Source organism: Gobio gobio, assembly GCF_949357685.1.
Source record: "Gobio gobio genome assembly, chromosome: 8".
NCBI classification, from domain to species: domain Eukaryota; kingdom Metazoa; phylum Chordata; class Actinopteri; order Cypriniformes; family Gobionidae; genus Gobio; species Gobio gobio.
This window is the reverse complement of record NC_137114.1, coordinates 39,874,345-39,894,152: the sequence shown is the minus strand read 5'-3', so window position 1 is coordinate 39,894,152 and position 19,808 is coordinate 39,874,345. Positions and strand designations below refer to the sequence as shown.

Below are 19,808 nucleotides of genomic sequence, written 5' to 3'. Positions count from 1 at the left end.
CTCAATCAGCACCCTAGTTCAGCAGTCAGGGCACTGATCAGTGAATCAGTCAATGGGCTAACTCCCTGATCAGTGCCCTGACTACTGAACTAGGGAGCTGATTGAGACGCACCCTAAGATAGTCAAATGATTCTTTCCTGAATGAATCAGCCGTTTGAATGAATCGGTTGGATCTCAATGACTCATCAACGGTGACTTGTTGCCAGCTACTGGCGGTTTACAATTCACATTTTAAGTCTTTTCATGTTTTAAATCATTTCAAATATCAATATTCAACGTTTCATGTTTAAAACATCAACACATTATTTCTGCATTTGTAACAGGCTATTCATTTGTCACATCTGAGGTCATTAAACAGTGCAAATGATCTAAATGCCACTACAGATGCAGCTTCTGTGTTTCCCCTCCATTGCAAAGATGAGCTTTGATGATTTAATTTGATTGGTAACAGCCCTATTGTGTCTTACTTTTATAATTAAATTTGATTAAATTATGAAATTGACCATTACAAAAGATGATGCATGCAAACAATTAGGTATAAGGTAAAAATGCCCATTAAAAGGTAAAACATAATTTGAAACGTATTGGGAAAAATTAATTTCTGTCACTGCTGTGAACTGACCACCACACAGAATATGAAGAATATCAAAAACTTTTGGAGTCAGCTGTCCACAGCAGTCCTTAACCTGCCGAGGTACCAGCACAATAACACACTCTGCAAAATATCGTCGAATTATAGTTGACCGTCGAAGGATAGAGAAAATCCTTGTGTGTTGTGTAATATCATTGTGTAATATCATTGCGCCACTGCACCCATGGTACGCCACAAAGTTAATGGATTATTACGCAGGAATGAGAGAATAGTTCCTAGCCATATCGGTCTAGAAAATTGCAACTTTTCATTTTCCGTCGGTCTTAGTACACAATGTTATTATGTCACTTATTGAGCAGTAGGCTAGCTGGAGCCGTTTACCTCCAGTCTTTGTGCTAAGCTAGGCTAGCGGTGGGTGCTCAGGCTGTGTCCGAAACCTGGAAAATGCTGCCTTCGGAGGACACATTTCAAGGCAGGAAGGCACCAAGGCACGTCCGAGTCTAATGTTAACTTCACTTCCTGTCTCCTGAGAGACCTTCATCTGATCGATTTTTGAAGGCAGCATATTTGTATCCTTCGCTGCCTTTGATATCCCACAATCCTGTGCTTTCCATTCTGTTTCTGTGACAGTTGAGCTGGGGGGAAAAAGATTGTGTTTGCTGGTCAGTTGTGTAAATGTACGTTTCTTCAACATTTCCCACTTCTGATGTCATTTCTAGCGAGAAATTACTAATGTAGTAATTCAATATTTGTTTAGTTCTCACCAAAGCTCTCTCTATTTTGCTGTGGATCATTAAACTGTTACACTGCCTAAGAAGTCTGTCCGAAATTAGTTTCGTGAGGTGCCTTCATGCACAAACGCTGCCTAACAATGCCGTGATTATTATAACATGACAATGTATACAATAGTAACGAACGGCTCAAAAGTCGGACAATTTCTGTTGAGGCGTTGCCATAACGCGTTGCTATGGGTTGCGTGTGTTTTGATTGACTGCTGATTTTCCACTGCTCGGAAACGGCTCTCGAGCCAAATATGGTACTTTCAGAGAGTGTGTGGCCTTATGGGGAAAAAGTAAACCAATATTCTTTTTTTCATCCATAATCAGAGCTAATGTGTTGATTTAATTACAAATCTATATATTAGCTATATATTTTAAAGTATTACACCAATGCCCGTTTGTCATGTATATACACCAACCAATCGTGATCTGGCAAAGCAAGTTCAAATTCCATTGGGCGATGTGAAGTGGGGTGGTAATTTTCTGTTCTTATTCATAAATCGGTTGAAAATTACATGGACAGACGAACTAACGTTTGTGGAACGATTTCCTGCGGTTTGTCTCATTTTGACACCAAATAAATCCCTGCACAAAACCATGCAGCAGCAAAAGTCGCGTTAATGGTAAGTAGTGTTAAATTCACTTGTATTTATGTATATTGATACACCGTTTACTATTTCATGAAACTATCAAAGTTAACAAAACCCAAGTGCTACGAGTACCTACAGGCCTATTATGTTAAGTGTAGGCTGGCGAAATGGTTACGTGAAAGGACTTTATTATATTACCATTTTTTAATATTGTGCAGCATTATGAAAGAAGTTATGTTCATCAAGCCTGCATTTATTTGATAAAAAACAGCAATATTGTGAAATATTATTAAAATAATGGTTTTCTATTTTAAAATTATTTAAAATATAATTTATTCCTGTGATCACAGCTGGATTTTCAGCATCATTGCTCCACTCTTCAGTGTCACATGATCATTCAGAAATCATTCTAATATGAGGATTTAATGTCAATGATGGAAACTGTGATACTCTTTTCAAGATTCTTTGATTAATAAAAAGTTAAAAAAGAACATAATGTAATAATATTTCACAATATTAGGCTACTGTTTTTTCTGTATTTTTGATTAAATAAATGCAGGCTTGAACATATAAATTATATATATATATATATATAATGTATGTATATATATAATGTATGTATATATATATATAATGTATGTATATATATAATGTATGTATATATATATATATATATATATATATATATATATATATATATATATATATATATATATATATATATATATATATATATAAAATGTATGTGTATATAATGTATGTGTGTGTATATATATATATATATATATTTACATATTGCCCCTTTTTTACATTTGAGCCCCTGCCCCTGACAAACTCTCTGCACGGCCCTGGTATGGACTTATCTAACTTTGGGGGATACGGTGAATAAGCTACGTCCCAAAAAGTCAGCGTGTTCCTTTTAGGGTTTGGAACGACATGAGGGTGGGTGATTAATGACAGAATTTTCCTTTTTTGGTGAACTAACCCAAGATGACTATGATTAGTCTTTTGTAAGAGTAACCCTGTATTGTATGGCCAGGGGCGCAGCTAAGGGGGGGAAAGTTAGGACGATTCTAAGGGCCCACACACTTTTGGGGCCCCCTGAGATTGGTTTTATTAGTGGTAACAGTACTAGTAGTAAAGTATTATAAATGTATAATCTACCAAAGAGTTACAAATATAAAAAAATGATGGCACATTTCCGGCAAAATCCAGCAAAACGCTCCACTCATGAACTGCTCACGCTCACCGGTAAAAACTACGTTCACTCATATCCCACTCCGACATGAAAATTCTCTGTGCTATAATTGTTGCAGCCATTAAGGTATTTATTTTTATATTTATGTTTAAATATTATAATGTTGTTTTTTTATGTCTATGTTGTCAATATGTCAATCTATGTCGATTATGCAAAGTGAACAACATGAGATAGGACACATCATAAGATGAATGGAGTTGATCAGACATGATTGTGACCACTTCATTAAGTTTTGTTTTGTATAAATTGTATCTTAATTTTAATCATTGTTTCATCAGCCAATTGGGGCATTCTGGGTTGTGCGAGTGGAGCTTTATTGGTCAGTATTATTCAATTGCAGACTTTGGATAGCTAAAACATCAAATTCTTTCATAGGGCCCAAAATTGCTAGCGGCGCCCCTGTGTATGGCAAATCTTAACCACACGGTGTCAGTGTTTTGTAAGATGCCGTGTGACTGCACACTTCAGACTCTAATAGCCTCATTTTGGCAAAGCAAAATATTACATAAAATTCTCAGAGTTTTACACGATCACCTTTAATGGAGTGAAAGAGCATGGACAGAGACAGGTTCACATAACGTTTATTACATTTGTAAATACATGCGCCACAAACATGCAGAGTTAAATCTGTGTAAAGAGTATGTATAAAACTACCAAATTCTCCCCATATTGTCAATGGCATATTTGGAGTTAGTTTGTGTTTCATTTGACCAACTAAAGCAAAAGCACATCTGGGCATCATCATGGCATACAGTTCTAGGAGTCCTATAATAATGTTTGTCCAATACACAGCAGTAGCCTACCATACATCTCATTTTCAATGCCATACAAAGCACATAAACAGTCTATGACACTCAATGCTAAATGGCTAAACCTGACATGGCTTTAATAGTTCGGAATTAGTCTTTAAAATAATTTCAAATACACACAAAAAGAGACTGAATCTGTTTCTGTGAGGATACAAAAGTGTTAGTTATTTTTCATGCTAAAACAGGATAAATAAACAATAAATCAGTTTTTATAAAGATTTAATTTAAAAACAAAAAGGACTGTAAGCAAATACTAACCATTGCTATCTTTATATCACAATGAGGAGTGCGATATCCTGCTTTTATCATTTGGATTTCATTAGTATGACAAAGAAAAATGACTTGCCCCTTCACGGCACTAACTAAACACAGCCGAATAAAAGTACCAACATGTCAAAATCTACTGCAAACTGTCACTCGCTCGGAGCTTAATGAGGAAAACGAGGTAATGCAACTTTCACAGTGAACACAAACTACTACAGAACAGAACATTGTCCATAAAGGGTGATTTCAATTCATTTCATGGCGGATATTACAGTATCTGGTGTAAATAGTGTTAATAATTAGAAAGATTTTGTTAGGCATGTAATACAACTATACAAAACTATTTTAAAAATGGCTCAACTCTGTTCTCATGAAATTCTATCCACAACATTGGATTGACTGGATATCCAGACATGTATCAGAGTTTGCAAACAAAAAATAACAAATGTCTTCATAACCAACATTTAACATAACATTAAGTACTTTTAAAAACAAAGTTGTCCAATAAGAGTCCAAAATATAAATTAAACAAAACAAAGAACATACAATCGTTAATTATAAAGATGTACAGGCAGAAATAACTATTGACGAACTCAGGTAACCAACATTATAATTCATGTCTATTTATGTGTCTGCAACATTTCAAATCAAGAGGAGCACTTGGCTTGTTTCTACCTAAGATGACAGTTATTTACCCGTAAGGCAATGCTTTTGCCCAAGAGCTCAGTACACTAAATGCTACTTGCTACTCCACATCAAATGGCAATCTTCCTGAATGTTATAAATCATGGCAGGATCTGTAAGGTAACGATGCCTCTGTTCAGCAAGAAATATGACCTAAAATGAATGAAAAAGTAGTAGTAGACTTTGGATGGATAAAAAGATTTAATAGTAATCTAAAGCTGACTCACCATCAAGTGTTAAAGTGTCTGTGTAGTGTTAGAGATGAAAAAGAAGTGTATAAAATTGCAAAGAAAAACGTATGTTTGGTTAAAATTCTGTATAATGTCACTTCAAAGTTAAAAAAACTATGTAACAAAACAAACTAAAAACAATAATGATTGTTCTAATGGTTTCTGACATTACAATGAATCCAGCGGATGCACCACAAAGGCAAATGATGTAAGAATCAAGTGAATTGTGGAATGTGGGAGCAGCAGTGCATGCAGATATTCTGGTCCTATGAAACATTAAGGCACCAGAGGTATCAAATATCTACTTGTTTGTTTTTGTTTTGTTTTTTTATTCAAAAAAAGAAAAGATTTTCCAAGTCTTCTAAAGGCAGTTTCTGTGAGTGCATACAACATATCATGGAGGAGACGGAACTGATTTGCCTTCATGCTTGAGCACCTGTCATCTTCTGCAACAGAGGGATCTGTAGAAGTAGAAAATTATTTAATATGACATAAAAAAAAAGCTCTATATGGTGGAGAATGGAACTGCATTTTTTCTGTTTTGTAAGAATGCTAAATATATTGGTATTTTGCCATAGTGGTTATCGATCATTTAGCATACTTTTGTGTGTTTTTGTCTGTTCAAGCACGAAAGAGAACTTAATGTGGCCACGCACTGTTTGAAGTGGCATTCTGTGCGCACAAGTCAGGTTCTTTTTTCAATCCGATGGACGAGTCTGGGTTTGGCGGTTGCAAGGAGAACGGTACTTGCCTGACTACATTGTGCCAAGTGTAAAGTTTGGTTGAGGGGGGATTATGGTGTGGGGGTTGTTTTTTTTAGGGGTTGGGCTTGGCCCCTTAGTTCCAGTGAAAGGAACTCTTAATGCTTCAGCATATTAAGACATTTTGGACAATTTCATGCTCCCAACTTTGAGGGTACAATTTGAGGGTGGCCCATTCCTGTACCAACATGACTGCACACCAGTGCACAAAGCAAGGTCCATAAAGACTAGGGTTGGGTACCGAAACCGGACCGAATCAGAACGCAGATCTCGGTGCCTCATTTCGTGCCACTTAAATTCAAACGTGCTTTCGCGCTTTGGCTGGCGCCGAGCCAGAGACAGACGCGCTCAGCGCTCGTCACACATCACAACTATTCAGTGTTTTCAACCACATAATGTTTATTTTAGGTTTCAGACATTTAGATGCACATAAGTAACTGTTACTAGCAAAAACACACACTGATGTCTGTGGAAGCGGCAATAACAATCCTTTCAGACAGTTATAATTTCTTCTCCCAGTTCAGCGGTCACTTACTTTCATTTATTTCATGAGACGTGGATACGTGTTGTTAATCAGACAGATTCGATTCTCTGAGGCGCCAACTAACTTGGCGACGGCCATTGCGCATTATAGATCAACTAACACACATTCACTCGCACATATTTGAAAATCAGAATATCAGATAGTTCGTGACATAGTTTACAAGTTTGTGAATATTTTGAATAAAAAAGAAAAAAAAGATATAAACCCGATACAGCTGTCATAGAGCTCTATTGCGGCTGCTGTGTGTCATGTGAGAAGCATGACGCGTCGCCATGGAAACAAGGCGATGCGTTCTAAAATATTTAGCCAGAAAATATGATCATATTTCTGCAAAATAATGCTGAACCTTGAAGCTGGTTTGCAGCATACCAAGAATACCGACTACTTTGCTGTTATTAGTCCTGTAACTGTTATTTAGTGTTAAATTAGGCCTATTGTAGTTGGCTTAGGTTTTACTGTGAATTTGTTAAGTAAATTGTGATTTGTATTTATTTATATTTAAGTACACTTTAAACTTTTAATAAATTGTTCAATTTAAATAATTTGTTGTTTTTTTTCTCCAATAAAAAGCCATTCTTTAATGTCATCCACCTCGTTTTGTGGCTCTTTTTTTTAAAGTATCGGTTCAGGCACCGTTTAGGCACCGGTACCGTTGTAAAAGTATTGGTTTGGCACCGGTATCGTAAAAAAACTAAACGAAACCCAACTCTAATAAAGACATGGATGAGCGAATTTGGTGTGGAGGAACTTGACTGGCCTGCACAGAGTCCTGACCTCAACCTGATAGAACACCTTTGGGATGATTTAGAGCAGAGACTGCGAGCCCGGCCTTCTCGTCCAACATCAGTGTCTGACCTCACAAACGCGTTTATAGAAGAATAGTCAAAAATTCCCATAAACACATAAACCTTGTGGAAAGCCTTCCCAGAAGAGTTGAAGCTGTTATAGCTGCAACGGGTGGGCCAACTCCATATTAAATATATATATATATATATATATATATATATATATATATATATATATATATATATATATATATATATATATATATATATATATATATATATATATATATATATATATATATATATATATATATATATATATATATTTGTATGTATATATGCAAATTATTTTAAACCACTCAAATGCGACAAGTCAAAAGAGAACGTGCTGTCTTTGAATGTCCTGTCTATGTGACACGCACAGAAAGACGCACGGGAGTATTGTGTGGGCTGACAGTGCGCCAGTATCGAGTTCTCTTTCGTGCTTGAACAAACAATAACACACAAAATTAAGCCAAAATGCCTGCTTTGTCAAGTATTCTCATAAGTACAGTGTGTCAATGAGTTAAATAATGTCATAAATGAACTTAAAGAGTTGTGAGAAAGTGACAGCATGTCAGACCCGCATCACATGCGGCAGATCTTAAAGTCACGGCAGCCTAATGAACCAGTTGCTGTGATGTCTGTCATTAAAGTTAATCAAATTATTATCTATATTTTATTAATATTTTTTTACAGTGAAGACTGTAAAGTGTTTGATAAATTTATTCAATTCCTGTATATTTCCTACCTGTTAGACAGGTATGAAGGCCACAGGTAAATATGACATTTATTATAATGGGTTTTAAGTTCGAAGATTGTTTTTTTGTTCACTTAAATTTAGTTATTTTTTAAAGCCTAATAAATGTAGAAATTAATATAGCTTTCAATTATACTGTGATGTTGAATGTCTATAATTAATGTTTTAAAAAATAAATTTCATAGAGACATCAGTAGCTGTATTGGTATCAGTGATACATTCATAAAAAGATGCCATTACAACAAATATTTAAAATATTCTGTCTTGAAGTTGTTTCTTGTTTCTACATTCATTTGGAGAGTAACTGAAATTATTACAATATAAAAATATTAAAACTCAGATGTTTTTAATCACAATTAATTACAGAAAAATTTGTGAATAATTAGTTAATTTTTTTATCTATTGTGGGTTATCTTCCAATTCAGGACAAAGGAAATAATTTTTACTGAGCACTTTAATGTACACTTTAATGAACCCTCATTCTCACCTTGGACAGGTCCACACCCGTTAGAGCATTTACAGACACGGGCAGCTCTGCAAGGAGACGATTCACCTCCCCGGTCACACGACTGCCGTCCCCACTCAGAATCACAATCTCATTGGTCTTTGCCAGAGGAGCGGACACCTTTTCTGCGATCTGTGGGGGTTGGATATTAGAAAATCAAAGTTAGAAAATCTAAATATGAAATCAAGGCCTTCAATACCCATAGTGATCTTGTCCAAATGCACTGGGGATCTCTATGAAGGTAATCCAAATATGTTCACTCACCTTGGGCAGTGCTTCTAGGACGAGTGCGATCTTGGCGGCGTCTCCGTACTGCTGGTAGGCCTCTGCCTTCAGCCTCATACTCTCCGCCTCGGCCTTCCCCACAAACGAGATAGAAAGGGCCTCCGCCTCTCCGAGCTTTCGAATCTTCTCTGCCTCAGCCTGAGCAATCAGCACTTTCTTCAACCTGTTCAGTGTCACAAATATAGCACAATTCATTTCAGTGAGTGTCACAAATCAGTTCCTCAAAATACATAATGGATACATGATTAATCATATATCCTGTAACATCTGTGAGACATTTTGCTTCTAAAAGTAAAAGAGTTGCACAGATGGTGTAGTCTAGTGGACCCACAAATCTCACAGAGGATGATCCATGAACTAGCAAGGCACTTAATCACGGTTACACAACAACTAGGTCAAATTTCACCCCAAAATCAAATGATAAAAAAAAAAGTTATTTAAGTACAAATTTTCATGTTCATGTCCCAAGTATTTTGTACTTTTCTCTCGACCTCAGTGGCGTTTCTCATTAGTTTGTTATTCGCTTTACTGTATGCGGTCACATTAGCGGACCAAAATTGCACATTAGCATTTTTGTAGACAAAAAAGAAGTAACTTTTAACCCTCTGGTGCTCTTCGCGTGGTGGAAAAGGTTAAATTGTCCTGAAAAAAAAAGTCACTTGTGCGTTTTGACTGCATTGAAAATTTGGTACTTATAGTTGACTGTAGAGATAATGGATTATAATTACAGCACAAATATCATTTATTATCATAAAATCCACAAAAAATACAAAATTTCAAATAACTAAAATATAGTACATTAATTTAATTGAAATCAGTCATCTGTCACGTGGTGGTCAAAAATGAAATATTTGTTTTTAAATTTCTATTTAATTAATGTACTATATTTTAGTTATTTAATTGTTTTTATTTTTTGTGGATTTTATGTTACTAAATGATATTTGTGCAGTAATTATAATCCATTATCTCTACTATAAGTGCCAAATTTTCAATGCGGTAAAATATTTTTTGACCACATGGAGCACAAGTGTGACTTTTTTTTTCAAGACCATTTAACCTTTATGAATCACATCCATGATTTGTGTGTGTGTGTGTGTGTGTGTGTGTGTGTGTGTGTGTGTGTGTGTGTGTGTGTGTGTGTGTGTGTGTGTGTGTGTGTGTGTTCACATAGCATGTGCCAAAAACTTTACCAAGTTTTGAACCATTTCGATGAAGTAAAAAAATAAATAATGAATTCATTAAAAAAAATAATTTAAATAAAAAAGGACCAAAGAGCAACCAAGCAGCTCGTGGTCAACACAGCAAATTAATGTGACCAACTAAATCTGTGTAGGGAACTTTTTATTTGTGTAGATTCATTTTAAAATGAATGTATTTTCAAACTTTTGCTGAGCAAACGGAAAATGTGGCTGCACCTTAATACAACATGAAAAAAATTGCTTAATTTAAGCAATTATATATATATATATATATATATATATATATATATATATATATATATATATATATATATATATATATATATATATATATATATATATATATATATATAAAATATTTTAATTATATATATATAGTTTATTTTTAAATATTATTAATTATACTCAATTAGCATTTTTCAGATTTCTTTCTATATTATTATTATTATTTGTATAACCTTTATTATTTAACTTTATTATAACCTATATATATATATATATAAAATATTTTAATTATATATATAGTTTATTTTTAAATATTATTAATTATACTCAATTAGCATTTTTCAGATTTCTTTCTATATTATTATTATTATTTGTATAACCTTTATTATTAAATTATTAAACATTTATTTATATTTATTCATATATTATATTATTAACATTATTCATGTATTTAAAGCCCACTCACTTCTGTCCTTCAGCCAGCTGCTGCATCTTGTATGCCTCTGCTTCAGCAGGACGCTTGACCGTAGCGGTTAGCTCCTTCTCTGTCCTCTCAATCTCTTTCTCCTCAATGGTGATCTGCTTTTTCCTCTGAACCACCTCGATTTCGATCTCCTCTAATCTGATCTTCTGCTGCTCTTTAGCTGCCTGCAGTTCGTAGGCCAGCTGAGACTCGGCTTTCTGTGTGGAAGAAAAACACATATCACATTTATCTGAGACTGACAGATATGAATGTATAAGCCCACATCCGAGCGGCTAACTAGATGACTAAGATTTAAGATGATGGCCCTGGATTGAAATGAAATTTGATCGAACCTTGGTGTTCACTTCTTGATTGAAAGAAGCTTTCTGCAGCTCCAGCTCTCGCTTGGAGTCGGCCATTTTAGTGTCCGCCAAGAACTTCACATCCATCATTTCTTTCTTGCACTCAGCTTCCTGATCAGGGAAGAGGAAGAAAACAGAAGCTAATGAATGCCACACATCTAATGGATAATGCATTAGCAATACAGAGAGTGAAGCCAGAAATCTCTTACTCTAATCCCAGCATCCCTCTCTGCCTCGGCCACTCCGATGTCAGCGTCCCTTTGTACAGCTGCTGTCTGCGTTTTTCCAAGAGAGCTCAAGTAGTCCAGCTTATCATAGACATCCTGTTAGAAAAACAAGTGGTAATATTTCATTTTTATTAATTGTTTTAATGTTTCTTATTATTTTGATTATAATAATTGACAACGACTTAAAAGTATATTAAATCATTTATAAAATATATTACATGCGTGTGTGAGAGTGTGTTGTTGTTAGCTAATATTATTCAAAGTAGTTATAGTTTGTATTATTTGAAATAAAGCTGAAATGAAGGTTTTCAAAATAAAAAATGTTGTCTAAAAGATCCTCGTTCACACCAAGCCGCAACCTCCCGCAGTTTCTCTTGAAGCTAATACGGAAGTGACTTAAACTGCAATTCATCGACTGGCCGCTAGGGACAGGCTCCAGAAGGGAGCAGAATCTCATTGAGCCCCATGTTAAAATGCCCAACTTTACAGCAGAATAAAACATGTTTACAGCCTGGTACAAATTGTGGTTTTGGTCTATACGGCTAATTTTGTCCTTCATGACAACTGTGAGGGGGATGATTTTTTTTATAACTCATTCGTTTACATTATATAAAGCCTTAAAGTTCTGCATAATTAAGGGCGTGGCCACTTTGAGTGACAGGTGGATTGCCATTTATCTGCTGTCGGCTGTATTATTCATGCCAGGCCAGTAGTTCACGTTGTCACTTTGTAAAGAAACACTGCACGCCTATAGACTGAACATGTAATACGCCTGCACATACCGCCACCGTTTTCGCAAATTTGTGTTTTTGTACTTTACATGTAGACGATAACGGTATTGTTTTCATAAACTTTCACTTTTAACCCCGTTTTCAGGCCCCTAAAACACTGTTGTCGTGTAAATGAACGGCCAAAACGCATAGAAGTTTTTAGTTGAAAAAGATGTCATGTAAACGGCCCCTCAAACCATAAAACTGTACAAATATATGAATATATATAAATACCATAACAGTATATAAATATTACTAAAATAAAGCTTATTTTAGTATTATTATATACAATTAAGTCTGGCAGTTTGATATGAATACTACATGTGCACTGGTCCTTGAGGTCTATAATGGAAGTGGGCCACTTACCCTGAGTTTGCATTAAGAAACACACATAACTTACTTTTATGGTGAAGCTGAGGATCTCAATGCCCATCCGACCCACATCAGGAGCTGCTACTTCCCTTACCAGCTGAGCAAACTGATCTCTGTCCTGGTAGATCTGCTCCACTGTTAAAGTGCCTGTCGTTATAAAAGCAACAAAACATTAGCGTCATAGAATCACATATGAAAGTGTTTTTTAATGAGGTTATTATAACTGTGGGTAACATATTAACCTAAGATTGAACGCAAATGTCCCTCCAGGGTTTGCAGGACCACCGCCTTGATTTCCATGACAGACTTTCCCAGAAACTGCTCACAGGCAACAGCCAGCAAGTCTTTGTCGGTCATAACCTTGATCTGACAAAAACACAAGGCAACAGTAAAATTAATTTTGCTTCTTTTTTTTACACTCCAAAAAATCTTTTGAAATAAAAGTTAATGCATTAACTGTTAACTACATACTGTTTAAAAGTTTAGGAGGTCGGTAACATTTTAAATTATGAAAATGAAATCTCTTCTGCTCATCAAGGCTGCATTTATTTGATCAAAAATACAGTCATATTGTGAAATGATTACAATTTAAAATCACTGTTTTCAATTATAATATATTCCTTTGATGTCCCTACTCCAGTCTTCAGTGTCACATGAAATCATTCTAATATGCTGATTTGCTGCTCAAGAAACATTTCTAATCAATGTTGAAAAGAAAAGTTCAATAGAACAGCATTTATTGTATCTTTTGTAACATTATAAATGTCTTTAATGTCACTTTTGATCAATTTAATGCATCCTTGCTAAATAAAGTATTGATTTCTTTAAAAAAATAATCTAACTAACCCCAAACTTTGGAACTGTAACTTTAGTTACAAGACATTTGTCTTGTGAATCAATCATTAATATACCATTATAATACTATGTTTATTATATAGCATTATACAGTGAGGAAAATAAGTATTTGAACACCCTGCTATTTTGCAAGTTCTCAAGAAAATCATGGAGGGGTCTGAAATTGTCATCGTAGGTGCATGTCCACTGTGAGAGACATAATCTAAAAAAAAAAATCCAGAAATCACGATTTTTTAACTATTTATTTGTATGATACAGCTGCAAATAAGTATTTGAACACCTGTCTATCAGCTAGAATTCTGACCCTCAAAGACCTGTTAGTCTGCCTTTAAAATGTCCACCTCCACTCCATTTATTATCCTAAATTAGATGCACCTGTTTGAGGTTGTTAGCTGCATAAAGACACCTGTCCACCCCATACAATCAGTAAGAATCCAACTACTAACATAGCCAAGACCAAAGAGCTGTCCAAAGACACTAGAGACAAAATTGTACACCTCCACAATGCTGGAAAGGGCTACAGGGAAATTGCCAAGCAGCTTGGTGAAAAAAGGTCCACTGTTGGAGCAATCATTAGAAAATGGAAGAAGCTAAACATGACTGTCAATCTCCCTCGGACTGGGGCTCCATGCAAGGTCTCACCTCGTGGGGTCTCAATGATCCTGAGAAAGGTGAGAAATCAGCCCAGAACTACACGGGAGGAGCTGGTCAATGACCTGAAAAGAGCTGGGACCACCGTTTCCAAGGTTACTGTTGGTAATACACTAAGACGTCATGGTTTGAAATCATGCATGGCACGGAAGGTTCCCCTGCTTAAACCAGCACATGTCCAGGCCTGTCTTAAGTTTGCCAATGACCATTTGGATGATCCAGAGGAGTCATGGGAGAAAGTTATGTGGTCAGATGAGACCAAAATATAACTTTTTGGTCATAATTCCACTAAACGTGTTTGGAGGAAGAAGAATGATGAGTACCATCCCAAGAACACCATCCCTACTGTGAAGCATGGGGGTGGTAGCATCATGCTTTGGGGGTGTTTTTCTGCACATGGGACAGGGCGACTGCACTGTATTAAGGAGAGGATGACCGGGGCCATGTTTTGCAAGATTTTGGAGAACAACCTCCTTCCCTCAGTTAGAGCATTGAAGATGGGTCGAGGCTGGGTCTTCCAACATGACAATGACCCGAAGCACACAGCCAGGATAACCAAGGAGTGGCTCTGTAAGAAGCATATCAAGGTTCTGGCGTGGCCTAGCCAGTCTCCAGACCTAAACCCAATAGAGAATCTTTGGAGGGAGCTCAAACTCCATGTTTCTCAGCGACAGGCCAGAAACCTGACTGATCTAGAGAAGATCTGTGTGGAGGAGTGGGCCAAAATCCCTCCTGCAGTGTGTGTGTGCAAACCAGGTGAAAAACTACAGGAAACGTTTGACCTCTGTAATTGCAAACAAAGGCTACTGTACCAAATCTTAACATTGATTTTCTCAGCTGTTCAAATACTTATTTGCAGCTGTATCATACAAATTAATAGTTAAAAAAATCATACATTGTGATTTCTGGATTTTTTAGATTATGTCTCTCACAATGGACATGCACCTACGATGAAAATTTCAGACCCCTCCATGATCTCTAAGTGGGAGAACTTGCAAAATAGAAGGGTGTTCAAATACTTATTTTCCTCACTGTATATATACACTAGTGTTCCTAAAGTGTTTAATCCTGTGCCTGAAGATCCCAGAGATCTTCCTCCAGAGTTTAGCAGCAGGGTTCCAATCTTGCAAGGTAGATCCTCCAGGAATAGGACGGATCACCCCAACATTTGTGTTCACATCTAATGATAGAAATCTAATCATACATGTAATAGAACAACAGTAAATGAGCTGTGAGTGGTCCATGAGAGAGTGTTTACTTGAGCAACTCCTGTAACTGTAATGGCGACTCCCTCCGCCGTCTCCACGTCTTCACACTTAGGCTGCAGTGTCATAATCTCTAGTGTAATTCTGGGGGGGAGGAATACCAGAAGTTAAACTAATCCTTTAAGTTTAACTAAACTACATGCCTAAGGCAAGAAAAACCTGCTTTTCCAACGCTTGTTAGCATTGCAGAGTTTAAAAAAATGGAACAAAAGTGCCAAGGACAATAAGCTGACAGGAAATACTGTATGCAATCAGAGAGATGTTCAAGGTGAAAGAATGATGCAAACATTGCGCTCAATAGAAAAGCATCATATCAGCTCATAAATCAACTAATTCAGCTGATCATGGAAATTTAAGATGTGAACAGAAATAGTACCATATCAATATCTGAATGACAGAAGACATATGATAAAAATATTTCAAGCAATCTATGAAGACCTATGTACAGTATGCACATTGCACAGCCAAACTGGTTTGACAAACACTCCTGACCAGGTGTGGCTTTTCGTTTTTTTAAGGTCAGGCATTGCATTTATAACCAAACATTGATTGAGTGTTGTTAAGGGGAACTGTGACGGCATTTACTGCACCACACAGTGAAATGTGATCCTGTGTTCCTCAATTATTTTACTGTTGTTACCTCTGAGTGTCTGTTATAAGCCACCATGCCCACGCCCAGCCTCCCACCACATACGTCTTTGCATCTGACCCACAACAGGCCCCTAGAAGATAGAGAGAGAAAAAACATGTGATTGCAATAATAATCTCAACAGACCTAGTCAAACATTACAAGGATATGATCTAATGAACTGATTTCAATGGTGATTCAAACATGAAGTGAACTAGAAGATGCTAAGATGTCCACCTTTACAAAAAAGTCATACCATGATACTCTGACTGAATATTACCATATTTATAAATATGTACTTTGGCAGGGGTTTTCAAACTGGGGTTCAATGAAAAGTTTAGAGAAGCTCAAACGTGCTGCGTAACGCGAGAATGAATCTCATTGGTTCTTGCTGAAGCTCAAACGTGCTGCGTAACATTAGAATGAATCTCATTGGTTCTTGCAGAAGCTCAAATGTGATGTGTAACATGATAATGAACCTCATTGGTTCTTGCTGAAGCTCAAACGTGCTGCGTAACATGATAATGAACCTCATTGGTTCTTGCAGAAGCTCAAACGTGCTGCGTAACATGAGAATGAATCTCATTGGTTCTTGCTGAAGCTCAAACGTGCTGCGTAACACGAGAATGAACCTCATTGGTTCTTGCTGAAGCTCAAACGTGCTGCGTAACATGATAATGAATCTCATTGGTTCTTGCTGAAGCTCAAACGTGCTGCGTAACACAAGAATGAACCTCATTGGTTCTTGCTGAAGCTCAAACGTGCTGCGTAACATGATAATTAACCTCATTGGTTCTTGCTGAAGCTCAAACGTGCTGCGTAACATGATAATGAACCTCATTGGTTCTTGCAGAAGCTCAAATGTGATGTGTAACACAAGAATGAGCCTCGTTGGTTCTTGAGGAAGCTCAAACGTGCTGCGTAACATGAGAATGAATCTCATTGGTTCTTGCAGAAGCTCAAACGTGCTGCGTAACATGATAATGAACCTCATTGGTTCTTGCTGAAGCTCAAACGTGCTGCGTAATATGAGAATGAATCTCATTGGTTCTTGCAGAAGCTCAAACGTGATGCGTAACACAAGAATGAACCTCATTGGTTCTTGCTGAAGCTCAAACGTGATGCGTAACACGAGAATGAATCTCATTGGTTCTTGTAGAAGCTCAAACGTGATGCGTAACACGAGAATGAATCTCATTGGTTCTTGTAGAAGCTCAAACGTGATGCGTAACACGAGAATGAATCTCATTGGTTCTTGTAGAAGCTCAAACGTGATGCGTAACACGAGAATGAATCTCATTGGTTCTTGTAGAAGCTCAAACGTGATGCGTAACACAAGAATGAATCTCATTGGTTCTTGTAGAAGCTCAAACGTGATGCGTAACACGAGAATGAATCTCATTGGTTCTTGTAGAAGCTCAAACGTGATGCGTAACACGAGAATGAATCTCATTGGTTCTTGTAGAAGCTCAAACGTGATGCGTAACACAAGAATGAACCTCATTGGTTCTTGCTGAAGCTCAAACGTGCTGCGTAACACGAGAATGAACCTCATTGGTTCTTGTAGAAGCTCAAACGTGCTGCGTAACACGAGAATGAACCTCATTGGTTCTTGCAGAAGCTCAAATGTGCTGAGTAACATGAGAATGAACCTCATTGGTTCTTGCTGAAGCTCAAACGTGCTGCGTAACACGAGAATGAACCTCATTGGTTCTTGCAGAAGCTCAAATGTGCTGAGTAACATGAGAATGAACCTCATTGGTTCTTGCTGAAGCTCAAACGTGATGCGTAACACGAGAATGAACCTCATTGGTTCTTGCAGAAGCTCAAATGTGATGCGTAACACGAGAATTAACCTCATTGGTTCTTGCAGAAGCTCAAATGTGATGCGTAACACGAGAATGAACCTCATTGGTTCTCGCAGAAGCTCAAATGTGATGCGTAACACGAGAATGAACCTCATTGGTTCTTGCAGAAGCTCAAATGTGATGCGTAACACGAGAATGAACCTCATTGGTTCTCGCTGAAGCTCAAATGTGATGCGTAACACGAGAATGAATCTCATTGGTTCTTGCAGAAGCTCAAACGTGCTGTGTAACACGAGAATGAACCTCATTGGTTCTCGCTGAAGCTCAAATGTGATGCGTAACACGAGAATGAATCTCATTGGTTCTTGCAGAAGCTCAAACGTGCTGTGTAACACGAGAATGAACCTCTGGTTAAAAAAAAGATATAAATCTGATCAGCATATAAAGCGTTCAAGTCTCTTCAGAAAATTTGGTCTAAACCACTCAATTCATATTAATTAATTTTCATATATCTTTATGAACGTTTTGAAGTGTCAAAGTGGTAGTTGCATAGCTGTCAATGGAGGGAAAGAAATCTCTCCGGTTTCATTAAAAACATCTTCATTTGTGTTCCGAAGATTAACGAAAGTCTTACGGGTTTGGAACGACATGAAGGTGAGTAAATGATGACAAAATATTCATGTTTGGCTAAATATTCACATACAAAAACATATGGTGCTAGTACAACTATTTGGACATGTACAGTATCGTGGACGGTGGTCCTATAGTATTCTTGGAAGTACCATGGTGTTATTATCATCTGACACCATTATGGCACAAATCACAGTACTCACAGTTGCCATTATTCAAAATAGTCGCTTTTGATAAAATCAGCACAATGTAGCCGCAACATTTCACTATTAAGCACTAAAGAGGTTGTTTCTATGAGAAATTAAATCATAGTATCATTAGTATGAATGAATGTCAGAGTTATTAAATAGTAAATCACTATTAGAGTGTAAATACTTCTTGGCTATACAGTATTTGCTTGTAAGAGCTCTGAACTGTGAGTTTGTCTAGATCAGGGGTGTCCAACCCTGGTCCTGGAGAGTTACCACCCTGCAGATTTTAGCTCCAACCTGATACAAACACACCTGAACCAGTTAATCATGGTGTTCAGGGTGCTAGATAATTACAGACAGGTGTGTTGGAGCAGGGTTGGAACTTAAATGCAGGACGGTAACGTTAGCTCTCCAGGAGCAGGGTTGGACACCCCTGGTCTAGATATTGAACCGAGTTAGAGTGTAACGGGATTCCCCTAGCAAACATTGTAATATGCATAAGGAATTATTTGTAAACACTGAATTTCATTATGGATACGTTTAAATTTAAGTCTCGGAAATATGAGACGTTAAAAACGACTAAAATAGTTTAAAACAGTCATGAATGACTCGTGTAAAAGCGGAAGAGCTGAGCTAACGTAGCTGTAGCTATAGCTAATACACGACTGGATTATATTATTTACAACACAATTCATAATACATGCGAAAGCAAACACTGAAATAATGAACACTTCAGTAAATAATGAATGCAATAATTGTTTGGAAATAACCAGGTCTTAATATTACATGCTATTGTAAACACATATATTATCACGATACCTGACACAACGAGTGCTTCATTTGGTCCAACAGTCAGGCAGCAACCCATACTTGCATTTAATAGCGATCAATAATCCTTTCGTATGTATTCCTTAATGTTTAACGACGTTTTTAGCAGCTCTTTGACTCGTCAAATTAATCGATCCCCACCCTAGTGAAGGAATAAATGTTTGTCAACACAAGCCACCCTGCCCACCACTGGAAGGAAGGGAGAGAGGGACGTGATACTGTATGGGTGTGTGCGAAACCGAGCTCCCTACATAGACGACACTTTTGAGCGTATAAAGCGCCTATGAAGTCCAAAATGCTGTCTAGGTAGGCAACTCAATGGGTTTTGGGACGCGGGCTCCGTGTTGTCATGATTACTGTAAATGCTGACTGCATTCATGTCTACGCCGTACGTGCTTTATATATCATATGAGCTACATCTACATGGATACATTCTGTGAATTACAGAT

At 36.9% G+C, this 19,808-nt stretch overlaps 1 protein-coding gene across 2 annotated transcripts; it reads right to left on the bottom strand.

The window, feature by feature from the left end:
* Nucleotides 1-3,734: 3,734 nt before the first annotated feature.
* Nucleotides 3,735-19,591, bottom strand: flot2b (flotillin 2b). 2 transcript variants are annotated; one of them, XM_079824215.1, is made up of 12 exons: nucleotides 19,351-19,561; nucleotides 15,915-15,996; nucleotides 15,268-15,358; nucleotides 15,042-15,189; nucleotides 12,746-12,869; nucleotides 12,532-12,650; nucleotides 11,344-11,457; nucleotides 11,126-11,245; nucleotides 10,776-10,990; nucleotides 8,865-9,048; nucleotides 8,583-8,732; nucleotides 3,736-5,667 (listed from the first exon to the last, which is right to left on the bottom strand). In XM_079824215.1, the coding sequence occupies exons 5-12, from the start codon at nucleotides 12,858-12,860 to the stop codon at nucleotides 5,629-5,631; spliced, it is 1,056 nt and encodes a 351-aa protein (XP_079680341.1). In that variant the 5' UTR covers nucleotides 12,861-12,869; nucleotides 15,042-15,189; nucleotides 15,268-15,358; nucleotides 15,915-15,996; nucleotides 19,351-19,561; the 3' UTR covers nucleotides 3,736-5,628. The 2 variants fall into 2 exon arrangements, with proteins under 2 accessions (XP_079680340.1, XP_079680341.1); XM_079824214.1 differs by lacking the exon at nucleotides 15,042-15,189 and having other exon boundaries at nucleotides 3,735-5,667; nucleotides 19,351-19,591.
* Between the last annotated feature and the right edge of the window lie 217 nt (nucleotides 19,592-19,808).

What these genes read in the sequence shown, in the direction of transcription:
- flot2b (XM_079824214.1), bottom strand. Translation starts at nt 19,399, where the DNA reads ATGGGTTGCTGCCTGACTGTTGGACCAAATGAAGCACTCGTTGTGTCA. An exon ending in TGAAGCACTCGTTGTGTCAG is followed by an intron (nt 15,997 to 19,350) that starts GTATCGTGATAA and finishes TCTATCTTCTAG; the next exon opens with GGGCCTGTTGTGGGTCAGAT. An exon ending in AGAGGGATGCTGGGATTAGA is followed by an intron (nt 11,246 to 11,343) that starts GTAAGAGATTTC and finishes TTCCCTGATCAG; the next exon opens with GAAGCTGAGTGCAAGAAAGA.